At 39.5% G+C, this 14,697-nt stretch overlaps 2 protein-coding genes across 3 annotated transcripts; one reads left to right on the top strand and one right to left on the bottom strand.

Moving 5' to 3' along the window:
• Positions 1 to 4,153: 4,153 nt before the first annotated feature.
• LOC105044365 (uncharacterized) lies at positions 4,154 to 5,211 on the bottom strand. Its single transcript, XM_010922230.4, has 2 exons — positions 4,823 to 5,211; positions 4,154 to 4,480 (listed from the first exon to the last, which is right to left on the bottom strand). The coding sequence occupies exons 1-2, from the start codon at positions 5,153 to 5,155 to the stop codon at positions 4,319 to 4,321; spliced, it is 495 nt and encodes a 164-aa protein (XP_010920532.1). The 5' UTR covers positions 5,156 to 5,211; the 3' UTR covers positions 4,154 to 4,318.
• A 913-nt stretch (positions 5,212 to 6,124) lies between these two features.
• On the top strand, positions 6,125 to 11,965 carry LOC105044364 (uncharacterized). Of its 2 annotated transcripts, XM_010922228.3 has the most exons (6): positions 6,127 to 6,448; positions 6,755 to 6,897; positions 9,090 to 9,140; positions 10,431 to 10,652; positions 10,741 to 10,843; positions 11,227 to 11,965. In XM_010922228.3, the coding sequence occupies exons 1-6, from the start codon at positions 6,363 to 6,365 to the stop codon at positions 11,804 to 11,806; spliced, it is 1,185 nt and encodes a 394-aa protein (XP_010920530.1). In that variant the 5' UTR covers positions 6,127 to 6,362; the 3' UTR covers positions 11,807 to 11,965. The 2 variants fall into 2 exon arrangements, with proteins under 2 accessions (XP_010920531.1, XP_010920530.1); XM_010922229.3 differs by lacking the exon at positions 9,090 to 9,140 and having other exon boundaries at positions 6,125 to 6,448.
• The last annotated feature ends 2,732 nt before the right edge of the window (positions 11,966 to 14,697 follow it).

Here is a 14,697-nt window from a genome sequence, read left to right as displayed (position 1 = left end):
TGCCGTTTCTGGTTCTTGTGATGCCTGATCTGTGGCTAGCCCTGGTGCATCATGTCAAGATCACTATTATCAATATGAAGGTTCTTGTGCCTGTGAGATAGGTTTTCCTTGTGCTGTTTCAAAATGTAGTCTTTCATTTTCTATGAATTACTGCTTTGGCATCAAAACCCATTATTCTATCTGCACTCCCATTCGAGAAATAAGATAGTGGATATTGGAGCTGTTGGGCCATGGCTGGTGTTGTTCTTATACGCAGAGATTAAAAACATGGCCAGCAGCATGATGGAGCAATGGTGCGTCTGTGCATTTTGATGCCTATGTGAAGTTGGACGGATACGGTGCCTTTCTCGGGCGGAGGTTCATGTAGCCACTGCTGCCCCTGTGACCTTATTCGTGAGCTTGCTTGTTGATTTTGGGAGATAAGATAACAAGTTTTTGGTACCATGATGAACTGGTGGATTAACAAGAACCAGTAAGAAAGATGATTGGGGATAGGTGGAACAACGTTGAAGAATAAAATACCTCTCAAAAACAATCTGAGTTTATTTTCCATGGAGCTTTTGATGTCTGTGAGAATTTTGATACCGGGACTGATGTCTGCGAGAATATTGATGTCGGAAAAAGAGAGACTATTAAGTAGGTAGGTCAATAGCATCCCTAGGTGTCCAATTGGGCAGCAATATCACTATTAGTTCCATCAATAGTTGTTGGGGGGTAATTTGTCACCCAAGATCGAAGGCATGAAGCAGTGGAAGGGCACGTGATGAAGCGCACGAGACTGATGCCACAGCATTGTTGGAGATGGATGTGTTGGATCCTGAAAGTAGATATGCCTTGCCGAATTTTGGAAAGACAGAAGGGAGTCATTAGGTACGTAACTTTGAACTTTTCTGATCCTAACTTTGGCTCTTAGCAATCCTTATTACGGACGATCTTCCTAAGTAGAACATCGGATTCCAATTGGTCCTGACTTCGGTTTGTAACTAAAACTCTACCGATTTTTATCCCAGTGAACACAACTGGCTCCGGTTATCTTCATTTGGTGCCTATATGCATCAGATTGCTTCGAAGTCTCCTCAACCGAAGTCAGTCCGATCTTACCTACGTCCTCATTTCATATTCAAAAGTACCTACGGCACTATAGCTAGCTCCAAAATAGATAAGGCATGTATAAGTTCCCAATCCCAAAGATTTTAAGATTTTGATCGAAAATTTTGCTGCTCAAATCAGCTAAGCAACCTTCCCAAAATGGCCCTTTAGCCCTCACCTACAAAATGGTCTCCAGGAGATCTCAAGGTATGCGCGCACAATCTCTCTTAAACGTTCCTTCTCTTCTGTTTTCTTGATTTCTGACTTGAGCGTGAGGATTCTCGTCGGAGCCAACTCTAGTAAGGACTTGCTTTGCAGGTTACTTCTCAGGAAGGGCACGCCATCGCCTCAGCTGCTTCAATCGAGATCCAGATTTCAATGGCAACATAGCCGTTATTGGCTCAAGCTACATTTTTTTCTGTCCTCGGAAAAAAAAAAAAAAGTCAAAGTATGGCTTCAAAGAGAACTTGAAGAGCTATTTCAGGAATTGGATGACAATGCAACATGAATTTTTTTTTTCTTTTTTTTTGCAACTTCAGATCAGTCTTCCGGAGATCATAAACTGATGCTAAACGCTGCATTTTTTTTGGGTTAACTGTCGTTGATGATGAAGCAACTGAAAATTATTTCCTCTGAATCTTCTCAAGTTGACAATCCTGCAGTTGTCCCTGGTGATGCAGTTTTCTCCTTTTTCAATTTATATTATTTTTTTTTTCAAGAATAATAATGGAAACACCATATCAGAATCACCTATATCAAACGCCTGGAACCACCACCCTAGATTTGAACCGAGAAAGTCCTCTCACATGGAGGCGTGCAAGGGCCAAGGTACAACCTATTTTGCTACTTGTGATGCAGTTTTTTCCTCTAATTATTATCTTAGCAGATTGATGCCAAACGTTGAGACTTCCCTCGTCCCACCAGTTGCAGTGCAGAGAAATTCCATTCTCTCTGAAACCTTTGCAGAATTGAGCAGGGATGAGAATGAAACGTGTACCATTTGAAATTGTCCCTCAGGAGCTGAGATAATCACTGTTTCCTGATTTAAAGGTTGATTTCTAAGCTCCAAACAGTATATATCTGCTTCTCGTTCTTTAATGTAGGTTTTCTGTGCACATCGTTCATGCAGAAATATATGTAAGTGTCTGTGGCATCTCAGTTGGAAAAATAAAATTCTGATCAGTACATTTAACTACAAGTACCTGCCACTAAAGGATGTCTAGATGAAGAGTTTCAGGCAAAAACCAAAGCTGAATATTAATACAGGAAAAGGGAAGCAATGCATAAAGAGTACCAATCAGGGCGAGACTACCATGTACTTCAAAAAAAAAATGGAGAAGAAATCAAATAATTTTAGATGCCGATGCAGGAACTCGGAAGATGCCTTTGCCTACATCCTTCTTTGATATTCCATGCCGTACGGCATGCCAAATGCCAAAGATGATCTACAATTACCTGAAGAGATATTAATTCACATTCCTTGACTGTTTTCAGTCACGGTTTCTGCTACTACCAATTACAAAAAAATGACCGAGTTCTGCTCTTATAAGAGGACTTTCCCTGGTCGATCTAGGTAGATGTCTATCTTAAGTGAAACTTTGCGCCAGAATCTGCAGCTTGTCGAGCATTAGTATGCTGAAAGTAGCTAGGCTTGCATTACTGTATCTAATTATATGTATAGTGTTGGGATATACCGACTGACCCTTATACGCCGACTTATCCTCGGAACGGTCCGACTGACGTCCGACTCTATCCACCGGACGGACAGACGACTCCGACAATGACTGTCAACAATATCCAACCAAAGATATGTCGGCCAAACAGACCAATACTATTTTCAACCGGCCGAGCGGCCGAACCCATATCACCGACTCACAGTCGGAGGTGGCAGCCGACATCCGACTTCCACAAGGCATCAGATCAGCCGACGGTGTTTTCGAGTCATCACCCGACGTCCCGACAACCAAATACCGACATATAGTCGGCCAGCCCGTCCAAACGCCGTACAACCACCATGGACTGTTGTCCTGCCAAGGACATGCTGTACGACCGTCATGGGGCGTTGTCCTGCCAAGGACATGGGTTAATTCTAATGATCTGACGACCCACGACGATTTGACAATCCTCGACAATTTGACAATCCCTCAGTTGTCTACACCATTAATGACGGGATCATACCGCATTCTACTATAAAACGGGATAAGGCAACGGTTTTGGTAAGCGCTCTCTTTCTCTCGCTGAGCCCTTGATTTTTCCACTGTTGCCTAGTCTTCTCTCTGACTTAAGCATCGGAGGGTCTCCGCCGGAGACGTCTCCGATCAGTGAGGACTTTCCTTGCAGGTGTGCGTCCCCGGCGATCAGACGATGAGGAGATTGGCCGCAACATATAGCTAGCATGCTCCACCTCAGAAAATAAATAATAATGTGTCTGATCCCTTAAAAGCCTGCCTATTTTCCTATTTAAAGATTTATCGGCTATCTTTCAGCCTCTAAGAAAATTTATCCCCTGGACATTATCCTTGATGCTGAGTTAAAAATTAAAAACAACAAGAAAAAGAAGGAACCAACTGGATACTTCCTTTTTCAATTCAAGCTGCTTGGTTGCACCCATACAGCATGGGTTATGCTTGGGCTCTAACTAGATCCTACATATATGAACATTGGCATGCAATACTTAAGGTGTTCCATCTAGAAGACTAGAACCCTTCTCACAAAGATAGTTCTGAATTGCTAGAAAAGTTAATAAGTTGATCTTAAATCTATCCCACCTACCACAGGAAGAAAGATGAAGAACAATGAAATCATTCATATTATCTTCCTTTCCGCAAACATAAAATTCACCAACAAGCCTTATGATCCCAATTATGTGGAGCTGGCTTTACCAATCAAGGTCTGATCCAGCAAAGAATGATGTTGTTCCAAGAACTTTGTGTATTGTGCACAATTTTGGTATCAGCGAACACAAAGTTTTCCTAAACCATTTTTGGCTGTATAATGAGCACTTTTTCTTTTTGATCTTGATTGTTTTGGAAAATTCCCTTCATAGTAGTTCAGGATGAACAAATGCAACAACAAAATAATCCATTGCACTGATACAAATGTTTCTATATGCTGATAAACATCTGACAAATGAAATTAGGACCATATTTGCATGACTCTAGAGCATCAAATGGCACCTTCTTCTTAATTTCACAAGTTGAAAGAGTCGAAGAGAAAATTCTTCCTAAATCTAATCATCATCTTCTTCAATCTTTTGGCCGAAGCCTCTTGGTCCAGCTCTTGCCTTGACCTTTCCTTTCTTTCCACTCTTCTTCTTCTTGGCAGCCTCCTCTTTCTCGAACTTTTCCCTTTCTCTTTTCTGCAGAAAATCTTGCACCGCCAAGTAGATCACCTGCCCCATTTGCAAAAATAATAGTCATCCACATCATGAGTCAAACCTTTGGTCCAAAAATAGAACATAACATAACAAAATAAAATAAAATAAAATAAAAGCATGCTAATTGCTAATTGCTAATTGAGAACGGTCGACAACAATGATTAACAAAAACCATAAATCAAAATCACACCTTCACTCAAAAACATTATAAGAATAATTGCATATTTCAAACAATTACTTCATAACAAACATAATAAGGCCACTTCCACATGCATAGATCCCAACCCACACACACTTCCCCCCATCCAATGGCGAAAGAAGCTAAGAAAAGCAGAAGCCATGGCAATAGGGAATTACCCCTATAGTGAGAATGGAGAGACTAATAAAGGCAATCAAGAGAAGAGCAGAGACAACGGTGGAGACGCCGCCATCCTGAGCAGCAGCTGGAGGTATCTGCTGGGCCTTCTCTATTGTAGCCTCCGAAGGCAGGACATCCCCAGATGCGGCAGAAACCCTCCCAAGCTGCGATCTTTTCGTCGAAACTCTTCCAAAATGGTAGTAGAGCGGTCGAAGGAGAGCAGAAGAGGGTGGTGGGAGAGTGGAATTGGCGATCTTGGAGGTGGAATAGAAAAGAGAATTCGGAGCAGAGACATGGGGAAGGAGGGATGGAGATATGGTGACCGCTGCCATCCTCTCATCCGTTGCCTCCTCCGCTCGTTTCTCTTTCGTTACGGAGAGAGGATGGAGAGGTAACCCAGGTGGTCTTGCATCATTGGACTGACCACTGGACGGATTAGATGCGCGGGATGGTGACAAAGTTGTGTGATCTTTGAATCAAAGTCATTAGATGAAATATTGATGGCGATGATGCAAGCGGGTTGTCACGCGTCCGAATGCGATGCAGTCGGGATGACCAAAGCGGGGCCGCTTAACCCATCGACACGTTCAGCTGATATATGACATTCACTTCATATGGGTTTATACGTAAAAAGTGCTCTAAATTAGCCTATGCACGCGCGGTTAAGGTTAGATTTTGGATATATATCCTTACATGTATCTCCCCGTAGGAAGGTGTTGTCCGATAGTTCGTTCTCTACACTACATCCAAACATCATCTCGAACAAATACCATATCGAATTGGATAATTTTGGATATAGATTTTATGATTAGATGAACATAACCAAACTTTTTAAATATTTGAACTTTCATCCGTTGCCTTGAGCATGAATTAAATATTTTTTTTGGTTGGATTTAAGATTAGATTTTGAAACAATATTTTTTATCATAAGAAAAAGCAAGCTACTCATGAGTTGGTATTCCAAACTTGAATGCGAGAATGTATTATCACGGAAAAAATCAGGATTCCTTTTCCCTCTCGCTACGTTTTTACCAATAGAACCACCATATTCGTGAAAAAAAAAAAAAATCCGATGCTCATCGGTTCGACTTGAGCCGCTCGGTCCGAAGCGCGCAGCTCGTACTTCGTAGCGAACCGGGCGGTTTTCAAACCTTGGCGGCGAGTGGCATCACCGAAGTAGCAATGCCGGCAATGAATATGCCGGGACTAGTTGATATAAATTTGAGCGTTTTTCAGCGTAACGCCTTATATAAACATTAAAAAAAAGAAGACTTACAATCACATATCATTTTTGTACTTTTTAACCTGGATCGGAAGGCAGAAGACACCACATATTTCGCGACATTTCGAGAAGGCTCTCCATCACTCCTCTTTCCACCTCCCGTCCTTTCTCCGGCTGCTCCTCGGATCTCTCTCGCGCTTTCCACCTCCAAACTATCAGCGTCTATAGAATAGCCTTTTGATTCCACTCCAAGGGACCTCTTTTATCGCAAGATTCGATATCGATACCTTCTTCGTTTTCCCTGGGCGAAAGAACTCATGGCAGGCGACGGGCTGAAGTGGGATGGATTGCTTAAGTGGAGCCTTTCCCATGCTGATGGGACTCGCCCTCCTCGGAATTTGAGGTATTCTAGGGTTTCCTTTTTTCTTCCTTTTGCAATTTTTTTTTTCAGATTTGGATATACTTTCTAGCGTTAGGTTTTTCAAGTTTGCGATAAGTTTCCCTCTTTGCTTAGGGTTTGCTTGCTTCTTTTCTTCATGACGGTATTAGCAAGGTTTTCGCTTTTATTAATCTATTGTTTTTAAGTGGGAGCTGTTGAATCGATGCGATAATTGTTCGTTGTTAGTTTTGATGATCGAAACTTTTTTTCCCCTTTCTTTTTCCTTCTTGATTACTTTTTCCGATATTAATTTTACTTTCTGTGGAACAGCGAGGAGGATCGGAGATGGTTTATGGAAGCCATGCAAGCGCAGACTGTTGACGTAATTAGGAGAATGAAGGAGATCACTCTCGTTATGCGAACTCCAGAGGATGTTTTGCAGGCTCAAGGTGTCACCTCAGCAGATATTGAAGGTAAAATTAGGGAGAAAAGAATTACGTTTTCCTTTGTTCTTGTGATTCTTTTGCATGTGAAAATTGTGTGTGCTAGATAGACCGGGAAGTCTTGGACTGAGCAAACAAGAATCGGGGAGCTCATTAATTGTTAAACAATGAGATGCACCTGATTGTTTGATTCATAGAAATTAAACTCACCGTTAGTCTAATATGTAGGAACTAGACCCAACTTTAGGAATGTTATCTACTGTGATGATACTAAAAAGTAGCAAATGTGTCACCCAAGACTAAGCTTAAACTTGTACCAATCCCAAACGCTAATAGCGTTTCGTTACATCTTGTGAATTGAACATGAATGGGTTATTGAAGTCAAAATTTGATGAAGTAATATGCATCTCCTATCTGTATCAAGAACCTTATGCATGAGTTGGTTGTGTGTTGTATCTAACCATTAGAACTTTTAAAGTCTTTCATAATATAGTTTGGTTCACTTGGTTTCATGTAATGCCATAGCATCTAGAGGAGCGGTTAACATCTAATGCCATAGCATCTAGAGGAGTAGTTAACATCTGGTGAGCTGAATCCTTTTTTCATGCTTAATTTTCTGTTTGTTTTTTCCCCATGAATAGATTTTTCACCTAGTAATAGGAATTCACTGCATTTAGTGCTGCAACTTGTTTATTGTTCCCACACAAGAATCACCATGTCATGGTTTCAAGCCTTCTGTTCTCATGCATAAAATATAAAATTGATACAATGCATAGGATGAGATTGATTATTTTCTTTTCTGGCTGCCATTGTTTATCAAAAACCAATCATATGAAATGAAGATATTCATAATTATTTGCCACCATAAGTCCAGATTTAAAATATCCCACCATTAGATGATAGTATTAAACATTACTTATCTAGATTTTCTTGAGTGCTTTTATTTCCGTTCTTTTAATTTTCTAGAGAAAACTACATCCTTGCTCCAATGCTGCTGTTTGATTCAACATTAACCTCGGACTAAGGCCATTTAATCCATTCAAACTTGTTGCTGTATTTGCTCCTTCATGAGACCCCTTAGTCATTTTTCTATGCTATTCTTGATTTTCTAGGTAATCACTAAAGGCAGTGACAGTGAAAAAAAAAATCAGGGTGTTGTGAGATGATGACAAAAATGTTCTGGGAAATGAAATTATGTAGTTACCTTTTTTAAAGCATTCTCTATCCAGAAAATTAAGTTTATTTGACAATACTGCATGATCACGGACCTTCAGGGATTAGGTGTGATGGTCAAGATCCATCTAAAGTATTGTTGATGTCAAGGATCATCTAGTCATTGTATAAGAGTCTGATATTTTGGAAATTGTGACCCATAAAGAGTTCATTTAGCTGGATTATTCATTCTATTTGTGCCCTTCACAATTAATGGAGACTCGGGAAATCTTTACCTTGATTGATAATGTGCAAATGATGTTAAGACTTGTAATAGTGTTGAATGATGCCAATAAAATGCTACTAGCATTGCTAAATTCTTAGGTGCAGCTTGGATTCTCGTGGGCCATTTACAGAACCCTGAATAAGATTCGAGAATAGAAGATAGTTGATTTTTTTTTTTTAAAAAAAATTACGCAGAAAGAACTGGTTTATGGAATTCAGCACAAAAAAGGTAACTTTGTTTCAAATGGAACACTTTTTGTTGCATTAACTCATTTTGCTATTAATGATTCATTATGCTGTCCATTATTCTTTTGTAGCCTGCCTTTTGCTCTAATCTTCCATGGTACTGCGTATCTGAATAGTAAGCAAACTGAGAAAGGAGATGGGGAAAGGATATAGAAAATAAGGAAGAAGACATAGGAGAAAGGAGATTGAGACCCATGTTAGAAAAGTAAGGTTATTCAATACATTGTGAATTCTATTTGTGATCTTTAATATACCGTATTGGGAGAGAACAAAACAGACTTTAACAATCTCTCTTAATCCCAAGAAATCCCTGTGAACTTGTATCTCAAAATACACATGCAGTTAATCTAGGATGCTAGAACTTGGCAGATCAAATGAGTCAGGGCTCTTCATACATGTGATGATGGATTCATAACCTAAGAGACTATCAGGACTATCTGTATTTTACTCTAAGTACAAATTGAATAAAATCTTAAGCAAATGCATGTACTTTTGTTCATTTTCTTGGTTAGTCAAAACCTGCTCTTTTAATCTTGCAGATATGTTGGATGAGCTACAAGAACATGTTGAATCTATTGACATGGCAAATGGTAAGTTAATTAATTTTGCCATAACTTTTTGATCATATATTATTGGCAGTATGGTGTTCTTTTTCTAACGACATATAGTTAAGCAGTGTTTTGATTGCACGTTCATTTTGATTGCACATTCTGTAATCACATCAATTAGTTGAAATATCATCTTTGCTTCATTCATCAAGTATCACTTGTGCTGCTCTTTTTAATGTCTACTTTTTTTTTAGTTGATATTACTATTGCTGAAGAACTAAAATATATAGTGAACGATATCCTTGTTAAATGACCTCATAGTTCAATTCCATCGAGCATGGTGTACTTCATTTTCTAACTGGTGTGACTGTTATTGATGACTTTTTTTCGGTCAGCTGCTTATTACTAACTTAAGAGGATTAAAAACTTCAGTGTTTATTTATTTTGTTTCCACACATTTGGCCATATCTGTTGTTTACAATGTCATTGGTGCTTTTTCTGAATTGATTCAAGTTGTTTTCGTCACATTAAAATTTAAGGCAGCATTTCAGAAAGCATCGCCAGTGGCAGGTGATCTTAAATAGGTTTGACTTGATTGGTCATTTAGCATGCTGGAGTTTCCCAAAATAACATCATAAGCTTGTAGTCTTCTGTAATAGGCAAAAACCTTTTGGAAGAACTGTTGGACATGATAGATTTTTCAGTAACGTTGGAATTTATGTTCATCCAACTTGATTGTGAAAGTTCTAGGTGGCTGTAAGATTTAGCTGATCTGTGACTTATGAAAATTTACTACTAAATTATTTGGTAAAGATTAGTCTTTTATCCCCCAAACCCCAAAAAAAAAAAAAAACACACACACACACGCACACAAAAATAAAATCATTCACCTGTGTTTTCCCAATGGAATATCACGGTGATGTATTCACGAAATGTTTAGTTTACGTGTACTATTTTGAAAAAAGTATTGCAATGTTTGTTATTTGCTGGGGTATGCAGGGAGAAGTATCTACGGAGCAAATCTTTTTATTTTTATTTTTATTTTTTGGCTTTTGTTTGTTTTCTAAATCCTGACTGGATAAAAACTATACCACCAAGAATGGTGGGATAGCTTGAAGCGGTCACCCTTTACCACTATCCCTTAACCAAGCAAGGCATGAATCCTTCTACTACAGGCAAACTGCAGCTCTTTGTTGGACAAACAGCTTGGGATTGTTAATAGCCCCTAGTTCTTACCATTAGATATTTGGACTGAATTACTGCTTTTTTCCCGAAAACCTTGTTTATTGATGTTTGCCTACTTTCTATGGTGGTGTTTTGCAAATGTGTTAGACTTGCACTCCATCGGCGGTTTAGTTCCTCTGCTTGGCTATCTTAAAAATTCCAATGCTGGTATTCGGGCAAAAGCTGCTGAAGTTGTAACTACTGTTGTGCAAAACAATCCTCGGAGTCAACAGCTTGTGATGGAAACTAGTGGACTAGAACCTCTCCTGGCAAATTTCACTTCGGATCCGGATGTAACTGTCCGCACAAAAGCTCTTGGTGCAATATCCTGTAAGTGTTTGCTCCACCGCATAGCTGTTACTTTCATATTTGTGTTTCACACCAAGCTGATTTTCCCCTTTCTTCATGTGACTTCCAGCTTTGATACGGAACAATAAGCCAGGAATTGCGGCCTTTCGTCTCTCAAATGGTTATGCAGGACTTCGAGATGCATTGAGTTCGGAAAGTGTTAGATTTCAGAGGTACTTTCTCTTAGAATGATACCACCTCTCTTTTTCACACATAGCTGATTAACTAGCTAGCTGAACAGGAGCTGCTGTCATCGATAATTTAACTTCTGCTTGCTGTTGGGCCGTGTTAAACTGGTCGATGCACTGGTCTTGCTTTCGATTGGGTTTGGACATGGAAATATCCTTTGGTTACCATTGTTGATTTCTTATTCTCATGATTAGTGTGGCACGTGCTTTGCACGGGCTTTGATCAAACCACTTGTGAGAGAGAGAAGATGTTATCCTTGTACTGACCCCCCCCCCCCGGCCTTTTTTTTTTTTTTTTTTTTTTTTTTTTTTTTTGTTGCGGAAAGAAAATCCTTGTGCTGATGTTTTCTAAATTTTTATTTTACCAGGAAGGCTCTCAACCTGATTCAGTACCTATTACGGGAAAACAGCTCAGATTGCAGCGTGGTCACGGAACTCGGGTTTCCAAAGCTGATGGTGCATCTGGCCTCGAGTGATGATTCAGACGTTCGAGAAGCTGCTCTAGGGGGCCTTCTAGAGCTTGCTCGGGACAATACATCAGGAAACAGCAGTGTCTTAGCTGAAGAAGATAGGTTGCGACAAGTTCTGCAGAGCCGCATCGAGGGTATAAGCTCAATGTCCTCCGATGATCTCGGAGCTGCGAGGGAGGAAAGGCAGCTTGTGGACTCCCTGTGGAGCGCATGTTACAACGAGCCATCCTCGCTTCGACAAATGGGTCTTGCCGTGCTTCCAGGAGAGGAAGCACCCCAACAACCACCTGATGTTGCTGGAAAATTTTTCGAGCCACCGCTTCGAGCTTGGGCAGCGAAACATCCGACAGAGGGCACGAGTCCGGCTGGGGAAAGAAAGAAAGAGAGCCCTTTGCTGTTAGGCCCTGGGCCTGCAGGTGGGAGCTCCAATTCCCAGGATATGAATCCTAGTTCGGGTGGTGAAAGGATGGCATCTTAACGGTTAGCACAATTTTGTTAGAATAGCCCGGTTGTTTTTGGTATTTCGTATATTATTTTTATAGTAGTGATCTGGTGTATGTTGCCATGTTGGTGTTATCGGCATGGAGGCAATATTCATGGTATGATGAACCGGTGGTTGTGCCACTTTCTTCCTTTACCTTTTGTAGAGTATTCACTGAACAAAAAAAAAAAAAGGGAAAAAAAAATTCTTAAATTAGTCTCCTGTGGGAAGTGGGGTTGGAATAAAATATTCTGAGCTTGTTCATCTTTTTTCTTTCACCCTTTTTGGTGGGGCTGGGAATCCAGAGGGAAGCTACCAGAAAGTGCTGCGATGATATTAAATATCCTTAAAGAAGTGCCGCGAGCTTTTTAGATTTATGTTAAGGAGGCTGCAGCTTCCTTTCTTATCATTTAAAAAAAAAAAAAAAAAGTGCCCCGGGCATCGTCATTACAGAGGTATTGGTCTAGGGCTGCAGGTGCTGGTGCGGGGCCTGGAGGCCCCAGCTTGTTCTCTTCAGTTTGTGTGGATACACGAGTGTTGAGTTCATGCTTGGCTTGCCCTGTTTTTTGGCAATTGGTTCTAGACAGCTGATCACCCTTGTGGCCAGCTGTCGGGGACTAGTTTATGAGAGAGAGTTTATCCATCGGCCTCTGAATCCACTCCACCTTGTTCGAGAGAAAAGTTTGTCGGCCTGAAATAGTTTAGTATAATCTACCATACAATTTAATTGTGCTGCCTGCATAGCGTCGGGAGTCGTCTGAAAATCCAATTAAACACTTTGATGGCAGTATCAGAGTTGATAGAGATGGTATGAAATTTGTTATTCAGAGCTCGGATGTCAAATTGCTGCTGGTCGGAGGTTTTTATTTTTTCAAATTTTTATTTTTAGAAGCTAAGTTTCATATTGTTTGAATGGATATAATTTTTATGAGACAGGAGCTATGGATGAAAAAGATTTTTGTCAAAAATAATTTTACCATCGTCATTGAATGGATCTATGACAGTAAGAGACAGGAGTCCATTCATTTCTCTCTGATATTTAGATTGTACTTCGCCTTTCAGCTACAGTGATAGTGTGGCATGTCCATCAGAAGATGAATAATATGGTAGATTGGGTTACATCATTTATTGCAAAGCACTCTGAAAGTTGAATTTTATAACAAGGTGCAGTATTTTACTGGTCATACAAAAATTTTTGTATTTTAATTTTTTGAACCGTTCCCGTATTAGAGTAGTGTGACTGTCAATTTGTATAAAAAAAAAAAAAGCTCAATTAAACATGGCTGGCTTCGGATGCTGATTTTAGCCGATAGATGGGTTTATTAAATGCCTGGGGTCACCTCTTAATATTGAAAAAAAAAAAAAAAATCTATAGTCATGTATCATGCGTGGATTAGAGCTACATGCCACACTGTGTTGAAGTTTGAATTCATCAATCACGTCTTACGATACGAGAGTCTCTCTAACTTTCCCTTCTAGAATAAGAAAGTCTAGAAATCTGCGATCATGGCCCTTGGATGCCTACCCCACATTTCGGGCGCATTTGGCATCTAAGCCAAATTCTATTGCCATTAGCAGTTATGCATAGTGGTAGAAGGGTTCCATGATGCCGCACTCTTTTCTCTATGAGGAGATGGGTGCTGTGTAATAAACCAGGCAACTAGGTTGAGCAATGTGCAGACATGCCATCGGCATCTATAAATAGCTGAAAAAGAGATACTAGGAGGACTGTGATGATAGTGGTAGCATGAATTCAAATGTTTTGATCTTCAAAGGCTTTAGCTATTACATACTGCTTGGAAAAAAGAAGAAGAAGAAGAAGAAGAAGAAGAAGGGGAGAAGCGATGTGGAAAGGGCTATCAAGTATTTTATCACTATTGATAAATTAAAATGCTAATAAGAAACTAAAAGCAAGAAATTCAAAATGTATAATGCAAAGAGTTTAAAGAAATTATGAGGGATAAAAGCAATAGTACATCTAGGCTAAAGATATATTTTGATTCTTTGAGTGTCAAAGGCTATTTGTTTATATCATAATCTGATATTTATAAGTGGCTCCTTTCAACTATTGAGATATGTGTCAATATTTTAATCTGGACACTTGTTCTTATTATTGTATATGATATAGGCCACTATATTAAGCATAGTAAGACATATTATCACTCAACTCACATCTTGGGCAGTAGTATGATAATGTCATTGCTCATTTTTTGTATTTGTCTTTATTATTGAATACGACATGGACTACTGTTGCTAGACATGGAAGGTAATGATACTACTCTTTTGCATTTTGGGTAGTGTGGCTACTTTCGTCATGGATAGTGTCAACTATTGACTAACCATCTTTTTTGGACTCTGCTTAACTAAAAATCTTGCCTTAGGCCAATAGGCGATCTCTCGTCCCTCAGTCTACATCACAACGATTCGACCTAAATTCTTATTATATCGGCCTATACTTTTTGCGCTTTGGCTTATACGTTTGGTATTTCGACTTGTACCTCCCTTAATATATCAATCTAAACTCTTGGTGCATCAATTTGCACCTTAATGTTTTAGCCTATAGACTTGATATTTCAATTTGTTCATCTCTTGGTGTGTTGACTTGTATCCTTGATGTATCGGTCTAAATCCTTGATGTATCAGCTTGCATCCTTAGTATTTTGGACTGCATCTTTGGAGTTTTGGTCAACATCCTTATATTTCACCCTACATCGTTAGTGTTGTGGCTTGCATCATTAGTATTTTGGTTTGCTCCTTAATATTTCGACATATTCTTGATATATTGATCTCAATTCTTGGTATTTCGACTTATACCTTTAGTATTTTTGTCTTTAGATCATAGTCGTTGGTCTTAATCCTTAGTTTATCTTTCGATAATCACATTTTGC

Source organism: Elaeis guineensis, chromosome 5 (genome assembly GCF_000442705.2).
Source record: "Elaeis guineensis isolate ETL-2024a chromosome 5, EG11, whole genome shotgun sequence".
Taxonomy (NCBI): Eukaryota; Viridiplantae; Streptophyta; class Magnoliopsida; order Arecales; family Arecaceae; genus Elaeis; species Elaeis guineensis.
This window is presented reverse-complemented; position numbering and strand designations above follow the sequence as displayed.

Coding starts and splice junctions, on each gene's coding strand:
- LOC105044365 (XM_010922230.4), bottom strand. CDS start 5,155: ATGGCAGCGGTCACCATATCTCCATCCCTCCTTCCCCATGTCTCTGCT. Junction 4,481..4,822: donor TCTCCATTCTCACTATAGGG/GTAATTCCCTAT, acceptor CAAATGGGGCAG/GTGATCTACTTGGCGGTGCA.
- LOC105044364 (XM_010922228.3), top strand. CDS start 6,363: ATGGCAGGCGACGGGCTGAAGTGGGATGGATTGCTTAAGTGGAGCCTT. Junction 6,898..9,089: donor CACCTCAGCAGATATTGAAG/GTAAAATTAGGG, acceptor TTAATCTTGCAG/ATATGTTGGATGAGCTACAA. Junction 10,653..10,740: donor AGCTCTTGGTGCAATATCCT/GTAAGTGTTTGC, acceptor TGTGACTTCCAG/CTTTGATACGGAACAATAAG.